This window comes from Mixophyes fleayi, chromosome 10 (assembly GCF_038048845.1).
Source record: "Mixophyes fleayi isolate aMixFle1 chromosome 10, aMixFle1.hap1, whole genome shotgun sequence".
Taxonomy (NCBI): Eukaryota; Metazoa; Chordata; class Amphibia; order Anura; family Limnodynastidae; genus Mixophyes; species Mixophyes fleayi.
The window spans coordinates 40,638,165-40,652,782 of NC_134411.1; the positions used below are offsets into that span (position 1 = coordinate 40,638,165).

At 46.9% G+C, this 14,618-nt stretch overlaps 1 protein-coding gene across 6 annotated transcripts in view; it reads left to right on the forward strand.

Annotated features, from left to right (window-relative positions):
* The window catches only part of DENND2B (DENN domain containing 2B), a 149,723-nt gene that overhangs the window by 125,564 nt on the left and 9,541 nt on the right, over positions 1–14,618 (forward strand). For all 6 annotated transcript variants that reach the window (XM_075188527.1, XM_075188531.1, XM_075188529.1 and 3 more), the window contains 3 exons: positions 7,736–7,813; positions 10,682–10,822; positions 10,911–11,059. In XM_075188527.1, the coding sequence (XP_075044628.1) occupies positions 7,736–7,813; positions 10,682–10,822; positions 10,911–11,059 (368 nt within the window). The remainder of the gene's footprint in view (positions 1–7,735; positions 7,814–10,681; positions 10,823–10,910; positions 11,060–14,618) is intronic.

Below are 14,618 nucleotides of genomic sequence, written 5' to 3' on the forward strand. Positions count from 1 at the left end.
AGATTATTATTTCTATGTAATGAAAGTACTATCTTTCAATCCACTCATTTTCTGTTCATTTAAATGGTTGTACGCCCAACAATTTGTAACACTCTTAAAATGTTTCAGTTATTTTGTTGTAGTTTTTTTGATAAGTTACTATACATATTTCTATATACACATTGCTCCTATCTGTCACTGCATTGATATGCCTTTCTTACCCTGGGAACTAGAGCACAGAATATTAAATACAAAGATACAACCATCTGCATTCTGCAGATATACACATTTCCTTATATTGGGGAATCTCTGGCATTGCTCATTGCAGTTACATAGATCACTATGGAGACTAACATTGTAATACACAGACACAGTATAATGCCATTGCTGGGATAATGATAAGTGCTCTGTGTCACCTACATTTCCTCCAGCTTTCATATTACTGATAATGATAGAGACTGAGGGAGCGGCCAATGACTGGCTTCTTCTCCATCTTGTGGGGATTTACTGCAGTCTTAATTAGGCTGAAAGACGTTTGTCACCAGTCACTAGTAATGGCCTGTCATGGGATATAACCTACACGTTTTATCATGATGTGCTACAAGGAGTTTAGATACACCCCAACATGTGCTCATTCCTTCCTCCACCTGCCCTCACTTTCCTCCCTCCACCTGCTCTCACTTCCCTCCACCTGTCCTCACTTCCCTCCTTCCACCTGCCCTCATTTCCTTCCTCCTCCTGCTCTCACTTCCTTCCCTCCACTTGTTCTCACTTCCTTCCCTCCACTTGTTCTCACTTCCTTCCCTCCACTTGTTCTCACTTCCTTCCCTCCACTTGTTCTCACTTCCCTCCCTCCACTTGTTCTCACTTCCCTCCCTCCACCTGCTCTCACTTCCCTCCCTCCACCTGCTCTCACTTCCCTCCCTCTACTTGTTCTCACTTCCCTCCCTCCACCTGCTCTCACTTCCCTCCCTCCACTTGCCCTCATTTCCTTCCTCCACCTGCCCTCACTTCCCTCCCTCCACCTGCCCTCACTTCCCTCCCTCCACCTGCCCTCACTTCCCTCCCTCCACCTGCCCTCACTTCCATCCCTCCACCTGCCCTCATTTCCTTCCTCCACTTGTTCTCACTTCCTTCCCTCCACTTGTTCTCACTTCCCTCCTTCCACCTACCCTCACTTCCCTCCTTCCACCTGCCCTTACTTTTCTCCCTCCACTTGTTCTCACTTCCCTCCTTCTACCTGCCCTCACTTCCTGTCCTCACTTCCTTCCTTCCACCAGCTCTCACTTCCCTCCTTCCAGCTGCCCTCACTTCCCTCCTTCCACCTGCCCTCACAACCTTCCCTCCACCTGCTCTCACTTCCTTCCTTCCAGCTGCCCTCACTTCCCTTCTTCCACCTGCTCTCACTTCCTCCCCTCCACCTGCCCTCACTTCCCTCCCTCCACTTGTTCTCACTTCCTTCCCTCCACTTGCCCTCACTTCCCTCCTTCTACCTGCCCTCACTTCCTGCCCCCACTTCCTTCCTTCCACCAGCTCTCACTTCCCTCCTTCCAGCTGCCCTCACTTCCCTCCTTCCACCTGCCCTCACAACCTTCCCTCCACCTGCTCTCACTTCCTTCCTTCCAGCTGCCCTCACTTCCCTCCTTCCACCTGCTCTCACTTCCTCCCCTCCACCTGCCCTCACTTCCCTCCCTCCACTTGTTCTCACTTCCTTCCCTCCACTTGCCCTCACTTCCCTCCTTCTACCTGCCCTCACTTCCTTCCTTCCACCAGCTCTCACTTCCCTCCTTCCAGCTGCCCTCACTTCCCTCCTTCCACCTGCCCTCACAACCTTCCCTCCACCTGCTCTCACTTCCTTCCTTCCAGCTGCCCTCACTTCCCTCCTTCCACCTGCTCTCACTTCCTCCCCTCCACCTGCCCTCACTTCCCTCCCTCCACTTGTTCTCACTTCCTTCCCTCCACTTGCCCCCACTTCCCTCCTTCTACCTGCCCTCACTTCCCTCCCTCCACCCGCTCTCACTTCCTCCCCTCCACCTGCCCTCACTTCCCTCCCTCCACTTGTTCTCACTTCCTTCCCTCCACTTGCCCTCACTTCCCTCCTTCTACCTGCCCTCACTTCCTGCCTTCACTTCCTTCCTTCCACCAGCTCTCACTTCCTTCCTTCCAGCTGCCCTCACTTCCCTCCTTCCACCTGCTCTCACTTCCTCCCCTCCACCTGCCCTCACTTCCCTCCCTCCACTTGTTCTCACTTCCTTCCCTCCACTTGCCCCCACTTCCCTCCTTCTACCTGCCCTCACTTCCTGCCCTCACTTCCTTCCCTCCACCTGCCCTCACTTCCTGCCCTCACTTCCCTCCTTCTACCTGCCCTCACTTCCCTCCTTCTACCTGCCCTCACTTCCCTCCTTCCACCTGCCCTCACTTCCCTCCCTCCACCTGCCCTCACTTCCCTCCCTCCACCTGCCCTCACTTCACTCCCTCCACTTGTTCTCACTTCCTTCCCTCCACTTGCTCTCACTTCCCTCCTTCTACCTGCCCTCACTTCCTGCCCTCACTCCCTTCCCTCCACCTGCTCTCACTTCCCTCCTTCCAACTGCCCTCACTTCCCTCCTTCCACCTGCCCTCACTTCCTTCCCTCCACCTGCCCTCACTTCCTTCCCTACACCTGCTCTCACTTCCCTCCTTCCAGCTGCTCTCACTTCCCTCCTTCCAGCTGCCCTCACTTCCTACCCTCCACCTGCCCTCACTTCCCTCCCTCCACTTGTTCTCACTTCCTTCCCTCCACTTGCCCTCACTTCCCTCCTTCTACCTGCCCTCACTTCCTGCCCTCACTTCCTTCCCTCCACCTGCCCTCACTTCCCTCCTTCCAGCTGCCCTCACTTCCCTCCTTCCACCTGCTCTCACTTCCTTCCCTTCACCTGCCCTCACTTCCCTCCTTCCACCTGCTCTCACTTCCCTCCTTCCAACTGCCCTCACTTCCCTCCTTCCACCTGCCCTCACTTCCTTCCCTCCACCTGCCCTCACTTCCTGCCCTCCACTTGCCCTCACTTCCCTCCTTCTACCTGACCTCACTTCCTGCCCTCACTTCCTTCCCTCCACCTGCCCTCAGCATTGTGTGCTGTGTACTTGCCTCTATTCTCCTATACCTGATCTCCTTACTTCATCCACTCACATTCACCCTTTATCTGCTTTGGACTGTTCTACTGTAAACAAACATTTCTATGTAAGGAGTTTTACCCTCTAGACACTAACAATATTGTGTATATGGTCATTATTTAACTCTGATTGATGAGATTTTCTTCCCAGTAACCAGATGGGATGTGGGAATTGGAAATCTGTCCGCAGAACAATATCTGTAAAACAGTTTCTTATTGATGGAAACGTTACAAGTTAATTATCCACTAAAAATCAAACTGTCCTCTGCTGCTGATAGCACAGAATTATCTGTTCAGTACGTGTCCACATTGTGAGCACAGAGATAATTACAATGTAATTCACTGTGACTGATCACAATAAGAGTATTGTATGTAACAGTGACATTGTGTCCTGTTGTTTCCCAGAATTACATATAAACTCATCAGCAGCGGCTGATCCCCGAGCTGCAGCCCTCACTGAACGTGTCCTGGTGCAGTGATATTTCATAATGTGAATGCTTTGACTAAGCTCTCGGCAGATATTGTTCCTGGACAGCTCTGTGACCCAGGAATGTAATGCTTTTACTGGCTTGCTGCACGATCGCTCTTTCCTGGTGTCTTTCCAAGACCCCTGGCATGATTTCCACATTCCTTCACATTTGACACAATGGGGTTTAACCAAAATCCAAAATACTTGATTTAATCACCATGGCCGGCTGTCTCTTCTACCTAATAAGGACAAAAAAAGAGATTTAAGTCCCTCATCGTGATGTGATGATGCCTTTAGTGTAAATTTTGGGGTCAGATATAGATTAATCTGAATGTCCATGTTTCTATGTTCGGCGATTACACCTGTCGCATTATTTAGCGCTATCGAGTATTGAGAAAGTAGATTGACCCAGGAAAAGTTATTTCCATATATTGTACTTGGACACTAGATGGACACTTGTCCAACAAGAGATCTTTAACACGTTTTATTCTCCTGGTGCAGCGCAGAAGGAAACCCGGGCATTTCGTCCCACATTCTGCATTTTATTTAAATGATAATACTAGTTTTTCTTCATTTGCCTTATCTGCATATACAATTTTAATTATACAGATGTCACATATCTGTCTTCTTGTAATAAATACCCGCACAGCAGATGAGAAGTATGGACAATTTTTGGGTGGTGTTAGATATCGGAATTTTCATTCGCTATGATGGCTGGGGTCATGAGTGCAATTCCCGACCATGGCCTTATCTGTGTGGAGTTTGTATGTTCTCCCCGTGTTTATGTGGGTTTCCTCCGGTTTCCTCCCACACTCCAAAAACATACTGGTAGGTAACAGTTAATTGGGTGCTATTAAATTGCCCTTAGTCTCTCTTAGTCTGTGTGTGTGTATGTTAGGGGATTTAGATTGTAAGCTCCAATGGGGCAGGGACCGATGTGAATGAGTTCTCTGTGCAGCACTGCGGAACTAGTGGTGCTATATAAATAGATGATGATGATGATGATATGTATATTGTGACGAAACGTTGTCCCACTGAACTGAGGACTTTTTATTCATCACCTATTTTTCACAGTTTAATGTACTTTTTAATCATTGGCCCAGTCCAAGTATATAACCCAGATCATCTTCCAGATTATGTGCAATATGTCTCCACAGTACTATACTGGCTTAAATAGCATTGGGAAATGTATTAATGTGTATCAATATAAATGTTATTGCATCAGATTATATCAGACTTCATCATCATTGGTGCTATTTTATATAGCACCACTAATTCCGCAGCGCTGTACAGAGAACTCACTCACATCAGCCCCTGCCCCATTGGAGGTTACAGTCTAAATTCCCTAACACACGCACAGACCGAGAGAGACTAAGGTAAATTTAATAGCAGCCAACAGTGGGCATGATTCATTAAGTAAAGCAAAAAGGAGTAACTTTGCACCTTGGCAAAATCATGGTTTATTGGAGGGTGGGCTATATTTGAAATGTGAGAACAGAGTTATAGTTGGGGTAGGACATGTCCTAGATCAACTTTTAATGTCAGTGTAAAAATAAAGCTATCAAGTATTTGTGTCTTACATGAAGAAAAAGCCAGTATTTATCTTATGTGCAAAAAAATTAACCAATTTGCACCCCTTGCATTGTAACATGGTTTAACCAAGGTTCAAAGTTACTCATGTTTTTTGCTTTACTTTCCTTAATGAATCAGGCCCAAGGTTTGTTACCATAAAATGATGGACTTCTCTGCACCCTTCTGATTTATTTGGGTTATTAGCAGATAATTATGAGAGATACGGCGATAGCGCAGTGACATCAGAGTATGACAGACATCCGTAACTTAGAAAGACAAATGTTGCCCCCCTAGCCCTCAATTTTAACCAAATGAACCTAAAATATTCCTAAATTGCGCCCCCCTTCAGGGTTGCGCCCTGGGCGGTCGCCCCTGTCGCACAGCCCTAGTTACGGCCCTGATGACAGAGAAGGGAGATTTGAATTGCGCACTAAATAACAAGATGACATTTTTGACTCTTGGGGGTATATTTACTAAATTGCGGGTTTGAAAATGTAGAGAAGTTGCCTATAGCAACCAATCAGATTCTAGCTGCCATTTTGTAGAATGTACTAAATAAGTCATAACTAGAATCTGATTGGTTGCTATAGGCAACATCTCCACTTTTTCAAACCCGCAGTTTAGTAAATATACCCCTTGGTTCCTTGTGTTTAGCATAAAAGGACTGTAACCCTGACCCGATCCCTCCATAAGTACTGCCCTTTATAACATATAGATGTCAGGGAATTTTGCATCATGTCAGCTATATTGCATCTTAGTACTAGAAAGTCCCCCACGTGTGTGAGCCCACCCGCTGAGTAATATCATATATATATATATATATCTGTTAGCAGTAATGTCAGCAAGATGGAGACCGGCCTGAAATTATAATCTGGTTATCCCAAATTACAGGCTGGTGAACCACAATTGATAACATCACAATATGATAATTAATGGGTAACTTTGTCGGTCATGTTCTTGAGTAAACATCTTAATATAAAAGAAAATATTACCCTCTCCTGGTCTTCCATGTGGCTGCTGTTTTTACTGGCTGGCTCTTTGTTTGAATAATACAAATATGTGAATTTGTGCAGTAAAACTACTGTGAATGTTGTCAGATTGTCAGCGCCGGTTGTACTGTACATTCCCGGCATCCCGAGGACATTAGTAGTGATGGCAGCCGGTTACTGATGTCTCAGGACTGTAAATAATATAAATATCTCTGACGTTCATCTCTTTGTGAGAGTGAGACGGCTTCACGGTAGTAATAGCATCTTCTCAGTGCAGTTCAGTTCCCCTCCAGACATCTCTGTGTCACTACACGCTGCTCCAACTGTACAGCGAGGCTGCGTTCTCACAAGCAAGTGTGCAAAGGATCACTAGTGAAAGGCCTTTTGGCGATCTCCATTTTATACAAATGAGCTGCTGTAAATTCTGGGCCTGATTCATTAAGGATCTTAAATTAAGAAGTTTCTACGTTTATTTAAGGCTCCTGGACAAAACCATGTTACAATGCAAGGGGTGCAAATGAGTTTTCTGTTTTGCACATAAGTTAAATACTGACTGTTTTTGCATGTAGCACACAAATACTTGATAGCTTATTTGTACATTGAAATTTAAAGTTGATATTTGTGTGCTACATGAAAAAACAGACAGTATTTAACTTATGTGCAAAACAGAATACTAATTTGCACCCCTTGCATTGTAACATCATCATCATCAACACCATTTATTTATATAGCGCCACTAATTCCGCAGCGCTGTACAGAGAACTCACTTACATCAGCCCCTGCTCCATTGAGGCTTACAGTCTAAATTCCCTAATATACACACACACACAGACAGACTAGGGTCAATTCTGATAGCAGCCAATTAACCTACCGGTATGTTTTTGGAGTATGGTTTTGTCCAGGAGACTTAAATAAGAAACTTCTTAATTTAAGATCCTTAATGAATCAGGCCCTCTGTATGTATTTCCACATGTATGTACAGTGCTCTGAGCCCATGTGATTAGCGTGTCAGAGCCCTGGGCTGTGGACGGGACAACTGACTGACGCACTATACAAGGAGCGTTATTTAGTTACACCGCTTAAAGGGAATCGTCACTAAATCCGTAGCAACCAATCGGATCTCCACATACCAAACGTCTTGATTTATACGGGATAGTTCCCATGTTATTATGTAATTCACAAGAAGAAACATTGTACAGTGAATTATTCACCGCTCATCTGTGTATGAAGTATTTGCAGTAATAAGTGTAACAGATCCTCTCACATTATACTTGTTTCTGTGACTGATGAGTAAGACATGACTAGAAGGGTTACACAATGATACACGTTGCTGTATTAGTGGATGTTTTACAAGCCATTCGGATCGGAGCGTTAGAGAATAAGCCCCAGTCTCGTGGTCACATGGTGGAAGTCATACAAAGAGCTTTATCTGATATTAAATGGCGCTAATTTGTTGCCGTTCCTGCGTCTGATCAGATGGAGTTTATTAGAGTCCTCTGTGACTGTTTATAGCGAGGGCGACTCATTCTCCCAGTAACTATGACCAGTAACGCAGGTTATTTCTCTTCTGACAGCCCAGTGGAAAAGGACCCCGACTCCCGGAGGTTTACTGTGTGATCAGCCGGCTGGGATGCTTCGATCTCTTCTCCAAGGTAAGAAGATTATAATATTACATCACGTAAGGCTTGTATGTGTCCTTTCTATGCACGATCAACTCTCTGACCCCCTGACCAACAACTGTGTGACTGATCACACAGCCCACTGAGCACTTTTTACCTTTTCAATCTGGCTGGACCAATATGTAATATGATGGAGCACCTATCCTCATGTATCTGACTCCCATTGTCCCATAGAGTGTAAGCTTGTGAGCCGGGTCCTCTTACCTCTCTGTCTGTATTACCCAGTATTGTTTTATTACTGTGTTAGTTCCCAATTGTAAATTGCTGTGGAATATGCTGGTTCTATATAAATAAATGTTAAGTATTATCACTGTGGCTGTTTCCCATAAAATATGGCAGTGCATAACTTTTATATTTGCATTGACGCCGATGTTAGTCTGCCTGGCGCATTCATAGTCCTGGTTCTGGTACTTGTCAATGAATAAATCTGCTTCTATTTCTATGTGAATGCTGTGAAGCCACCACTTTGGATAGTACCTACTACCACCCTAGACCCATCTACTCCATTCATATCTCCTACTGCGCTGCTTGCTTCACCTCTGCTTGTGTCATATTTATTCATTAAGAGTAGGGGGACAATTGATACTGTCTTTATTACATGTGGAAATGTTTCATTACATTGGTTCTACTGAGCACAGAAATGCGCTTTCCAAATTAAAGTGCGCTTAGTATCTGCCTTATTATTGTATTGGTAAAAACACAATGAGGCCGGGGCCTTACTTGGCACAATGTATTGAACACCAGCACTTTCTTCACGTTTCTTCTCTGTTTGTGTGTGTTACATTTTGTTCTATGGGGTTTGTGTGAAGACCCTTATGGGCAACCCTCTCCCCAAGTCAGTGGGGGCTTCCTCCTTGTGGGGTAGAGCTGAAGAACCAGTTCTCCTAGAGAAAGCTTCAGCTTACCTAGGGGAGAAAGGGGCCAGAAGGTGGACCTGAGGGTCCTTGTGGATGACCAGGGGGCCTCCCTGGCTTCGGCGAAGGGGGGCCAGAAGGTGGACCTGAGGGTCCTTGTGGATGACCAGGGGGCCTCCCTAGCTTCGGCAAAGGGGGGCCAGAAGGTGGACCTGAGGGTCCTTGTGGATGACCAGGGGGCCTCCCTAGCTTCGGCAAAGGGGGGCCAGAAGGTGGACCTGAGGGTCCTTGTGGATGACCAGGGGGCCTCCCTAGCTTCGGCGAAGGGGGGCCAGAAGGTGGACCTGAGGGTCCTTGTGGATGACCAGGGGGCGAAGGGGGGCCTGAAGACCTTTTTTCCCTCTCTGGGGTCTTTTGGCTCCTGGGGGATGGGGAGGAACTGGGCCCTTTACCTTTTGGGAAGGGTCCAATGTCCCAAGCCCTCAGCACAGTCACAGGCCGCACGGGGTGATTTGGAGTCACGCACCTCCGGCTTCAATACTAAAACAAATTGGTAAAAACACAATGCATGTAAATTGCATAGATAAAAACACGTTGTTAAAATGCATCTAAAGTTCATGTTCGTTTTCATATATTTTCCCTGCACATCTGTGTGAATGACAACCAATCATAGTCCAGGGTCTCCGTCATGTGACCAGGAACCAGGTAAATAATAGCATCCGCTGTGACATTGTTGTTCTGAAAGCCACAACATGCATGAAAGCGGCAGTTATGAGGATATTGATGTGACTCTAACGCCAGCAGACACACAGGGCCGGAGCAGAATGGTTCCAGGTCAAACCACTAAGCACTTTAATACTCACTCTCACTCTCTTCATTTTATCACCTCACGCTGCAGTCTTTGTGGGAACACAGAGCTCCCTCTTATTTGTGTTGGCAGCTGCTGGGGGAGAGAAGCAGAGGATGCTGGGATAGTGAGCAGACCACTGTTCTCTGCTGTTTTATAGCACATGAAGAATATCTTAGGTGCGTCTCCTCATACAGAGATTAAACCCTCAGACGACTCCAACATAAACAATCTTTTCTTTTCCTTTCATTGTAACCAGACAGTTCTCCAAATATTTTACAAAGTAAACAATGATGATTAAAACCACATAAATTTAGTATATTTCTGGCTCAGTGGGGATACGTGGCAGAATATTTGTCCATTTTGTGTGCTTAGCTTCACTGTATACCTTTGATAAATCTTCCCAAATATGTCATCTCCCAAACATGTTGATATATAGTAATTTGTACATGTAACAGGTAAGGCTGGTTACACACTACAGAAAATTTCTGTCGATGCGATATCGTTAATGATTTTACCAACGACTGAGTCCCGATCAGCAGGCGATTCCTGTGTACACTCTATATGCGTTTTACACAAATTACCTTCAGACCTGTGCTCTTCATCTGTCATAACCATTGGCTGAAAAAATTGTGTAAACTGTATGGAGATCTGCCGGTCCTGAGTGCAGACACTGCAGAATTACAACGACAACGTTCCATCGTTGAACAAGATTTTTATGGATATATTTACTAAACTGCGGTTTTGAAAAAGTGGAGATGTTGCCTATAGCAACCAATCAGATTCTAGATGTTATTTTGTAGAGTGCACCAAATAAATGACAGCTAGAATCTGATTGGTTGCTATAGGCAACTTCCCCACTTTTTCAAACCCTGCAGTTTAGTAAATCTAGCCCTTAGTCTGGTTTAAAAATCAAATTAAACAGTACAATGTGCTTTGGAATGATAATCATTCATCGTTGGAGAGTACACACTAGGGCGATATTGGGCCAAACAGTGGTTTATCGTGTGATTGGCCCGGTAATCAGATGAAAAACCAGTAGTGTGTACCCAGCCTTACAGGAGACGAGACGGCAGACAGTGTACAGTATATAATAATAATGTTATTATGTAATGATAATAATTCCTTCCTTGTTCCCAGATCCTGGATGAGGTGGAGCGAAGGAGGGGGATATCTGCCGCACTCGTATACCCATTCATGAGGAGCTTGATGGAGTCTCCATTTCCAGCTCCTGGAAAAACAATTCGAGTGAAGACGTTTCTCCCCGGTGCTGGGAATGAGGTAGAGGATCCATCTTGTTATATATGTGGTGTTCATACGTCACCTCTGTATTGTCCAAACCACATGTTAATGTATTTCATCTATCTAGGTGATCGAGCTCCGGAGACCAATGGATTCACGTCTGGAACACGTAGACTTTGAATGTCTTTTCAGATGCCTCAGTGTCCGCCAAATCATCCGGATCTTCGCCTCGCTGCTGCTGGAGAGACGCGTTATCTTTGTTGCAGAAAAGCTGAGGTAATCCAGCACTGTACTGTACATGTGTCTCCTACACGTGGAGGCAGCCATCTTGGGGGATATGCCAAGAGATGTCCGTTGATAAATCCTCATAGGTCACACTTCTCCTAGTCATATACATAATGCAGAGGATAATCCTGTCACCGGGATGGTCTTGGTGCATTATATGAATAGTTAGGTACAGCAGGAGGTGTGAGGCACACAGTTACAACAGGAGGTGTGAGGCACACAGTTACAGCAGGAGGTGTGAGGCTCACAGTTACAGCAGGAGGTGTGAGGCACACCGTTACAGCAGGAGGTGTGAGGCACACCGTTACAGCAGGAGGTGTGAGGCACACAGTTACAGCAGGAGGTGTGAGGCACACAGTTACAGCAGGAGGTGTGAGGCACACAGTTACAGCAGGAGGTGTGAGGCACACAGTTACAGCAGGAGGTGTGAGGCACACAGTTACAGCAGGAGGTGTGAGGCACACAGTTACAGCAGGAGGTGTAAGGCACACAGTTACAGCAGGAGGTGTGAGACACACAGTTACAGCAGGAGGTGTGAGGCACACAGTTACAGCAGGCGGTGTGAGGCACACAGTTACAGCAGGAGGTGTGAGGCACACAGTTACAACAGGAGGTGTGAGGCACACAGTTACAGCAGGAGGTGTGAGGTTCACAGTTACAGCAGGAGATGTGAGGCACACAGTTACAGAAGGAGGTGTGAGGCACACAGTTACAGCAGGCGGTGTGAGGCACACAGTTACAGCAGGAGGTGTGAAGCTCTCACTATGATTGGCTCTGCAATGCATTCTGTAAATGCCATCATTGAGGTGAGGAGATGACCTCACGTAACGATAGTGATCATCTGCTGACAGCGTTTGCCAACCTGTCCTATGACCGTCCTAATCATTATTATGAGGAAATGTTGAATGGGACATAGAAGGCCAATTTATCTGCCTATATAGCAGCGTGTGTACATATAATGAAGAGGAGACTGCTGAGGGGACATTTATTTATCCGTCTCCCATATATCACTAACATGGATTGTTTTGTTCGGTGACTTTGTGGGTGATATAATGTATCTGGAATGTATCTCGCCCAACCTGTGCTCCTTCAAGGGGGCACTTAAAACTCACCTGTTCCTTAAAGCCTACCAACCATCCACTTAACCTCTCACCTCTTCTGTTTCTCCCCTGGCCCCCTTTTTTTCTCTCCCCGTTGCTTCACTGGCTCCCTTCTGTGCCTGATTATGTTCACCCTCCCTTAGGATGTAAGCTCGTATGAGCAGGGCCCCTCTCCCCTCCTGTCTCCTCACGTGTTCTTCCGCTCTGTCTTTACTGTATCTGCCTGCCCGGAGTTTCTGAAGTACTGGTACTTTGTGTTTATTGTTCTGTACTGTCTTACCCTGTATAGTCTACTGTTCGTACCATGTACGGCGCTGCGGAAACCTTGTGGCGCCTAACATAGGATAATAATAATAAAAATAATAAAAGGTCTGCTTGTGCGGGGGCTGTGTACCGTATGTACCATATGTACAGTATGTACCATGCATCCTGACCCTTTGATATTAACGATGCTTCTTGCTGTTATATGACAGCGTCAGGGTGAAGTCATTCGTTTTATTTGGCAAACAAGTTGTTATCAGGATTATCTGCAATCTACATGGTAACAGTAGACAAAGACTGTCATATAACATGTCCAGCCAGAGGATACATTTCCTACGTGACGCATAGCTGCCATCTTGTTTCCTGCACCGCTGTCCGCGATTATTAATTTCGCTGTTGGTCCACTGGTTGTAAAACCAACTAGAATCTTTCAATTTTACAACTTGGAAAAAAGATTGTTCTGCCGCAGGGGGAATTGGATATGTGAAGACAGTTTTAGGGGCGCACCGGGCTCAAGACTAGTAGTCTTGAGCCAGTAGTAGTAGTAGTAGTACAATGTAGACACGGAGCTGCCCACGCTACATACAAAACAGCCGGTAGTTTCCAAAAAAAATCTAAATGTTCACTGCAACATCTGTTTGTCCAGGGGCAGATTTGCTCTTTTTAGTTTTGTTTGCTCCGAACTGTAAATGGAGTCCCGTATCTGGCAGCATTGGCACCAACATGCCCCCTCCCCAAACCAATCTGGGCACCTCACATTGTGGTCTCATTAGAAGACTCTTCTGTGATCGGAGACACAGAGATCATTGTAAGCAGATTGTTGGTGATATAATGAATGGGGTAAATTCCTGTAGGGTCAGTGTGAGGACCAAGTGTTCCACTTCCTTATACAAACCACAGGCTGATGTCACAGGAGGATATAGTGGGAGCTTTGTGTCTGAATGTAGCTTGTCCTGGGCAAACCACATACTGATCACACACAGATGTTACTTATCTCATGTCTTATCCATCCTGCTGTGTGATCAGACTGTATACAGGAGACATGTGACTGTCCTGTGCCTCTGTACCCCACCCCCTAACTGTCCTGTGCCCCTGTACCTCACCCCCTAACTGTCCTGTGCCTCTGTACCCCAGTTCTAACTGTCCTGTGCCTCTGTACCTCACCCCCTAACTGTCCTGTGCCTCTGTACCCCACCTCCTAACTGTCCTGTGCCTCTGTACCCCACCTCCTAACTGTCCTGTGCCTCTGTACCCCACCCCTAACTGTCCTGTGCCTCTGTACCTCACCCCCTAACTGTCCTGTGCCTCTGTACCCCACCCCCTAACTGTCCTGTGCCTCTGTACCCCACCCCCTAACTGTCCTGTGCCCCTTTACCTCACCCCTAACTGTCCTGTGCCTCTGTACCCCACCCCCTAACTGTCCTGTGCCCCTTTACCTCACCCCTAACTGTCCTGTGCCTCTGTACCCCAGCTCCAAACTGTCCTGTGCCTCTGTACCCCACCCCCTAACTGTCCTGTGCCTCTGTACCTCACCCCCTAACTGTCCTGTGCCTCTGTACCTCACCCCCTAACTGTCCTGTGCCTCTGCACCTCACCCCCTAACTGTCCTGTGCCTCTGTACTCCACCCCCTAACTGTCCTGTGCCTCTGTACCTCACCCCTAACTGTCCTGTGCCTCTGTACTTCACCCCCTAACTGTCCTGTGCCTCTGTACCTCACCCCTAACTGTCCTGTGCCTCTGTACCTCACCCCTAACTGTCCTGTGCCTCTGTACCCCACCCCCTAACTGTCCTGTGCCCCTTTACCTCACCCCTAACTGTCCTGTGCCTCTGTACCCCAGCTCCAAACTGTCCTGTGCCTCTGTACCCCACCCCCTAACTGTCCTGTGCCTCTGTACCTCACCCCCTAACTGTCCTGTGCCTCTGTACCCCACCCCCTAACTGTCCTGTGCCTCTGTACCTCACCTCCTAACTGTCCTGTGCCTCTGTACCCCACCCCCTAACTGTCCTGTGCCTCTGTACCCCACCTCCTAACTGTCCTGTGCCTCTGTACCCCACCCTCTAACTGTCCTGTGCCTCTGTACCCCACCCTCTAACTGTCCTGTGCCTCTGTACCCCACCTCATAACTGTCCTTTGCCTCTGTACCCCACCCCTAACTGTCCTGTGCCTCTGTACCCCACCCCAACTGTC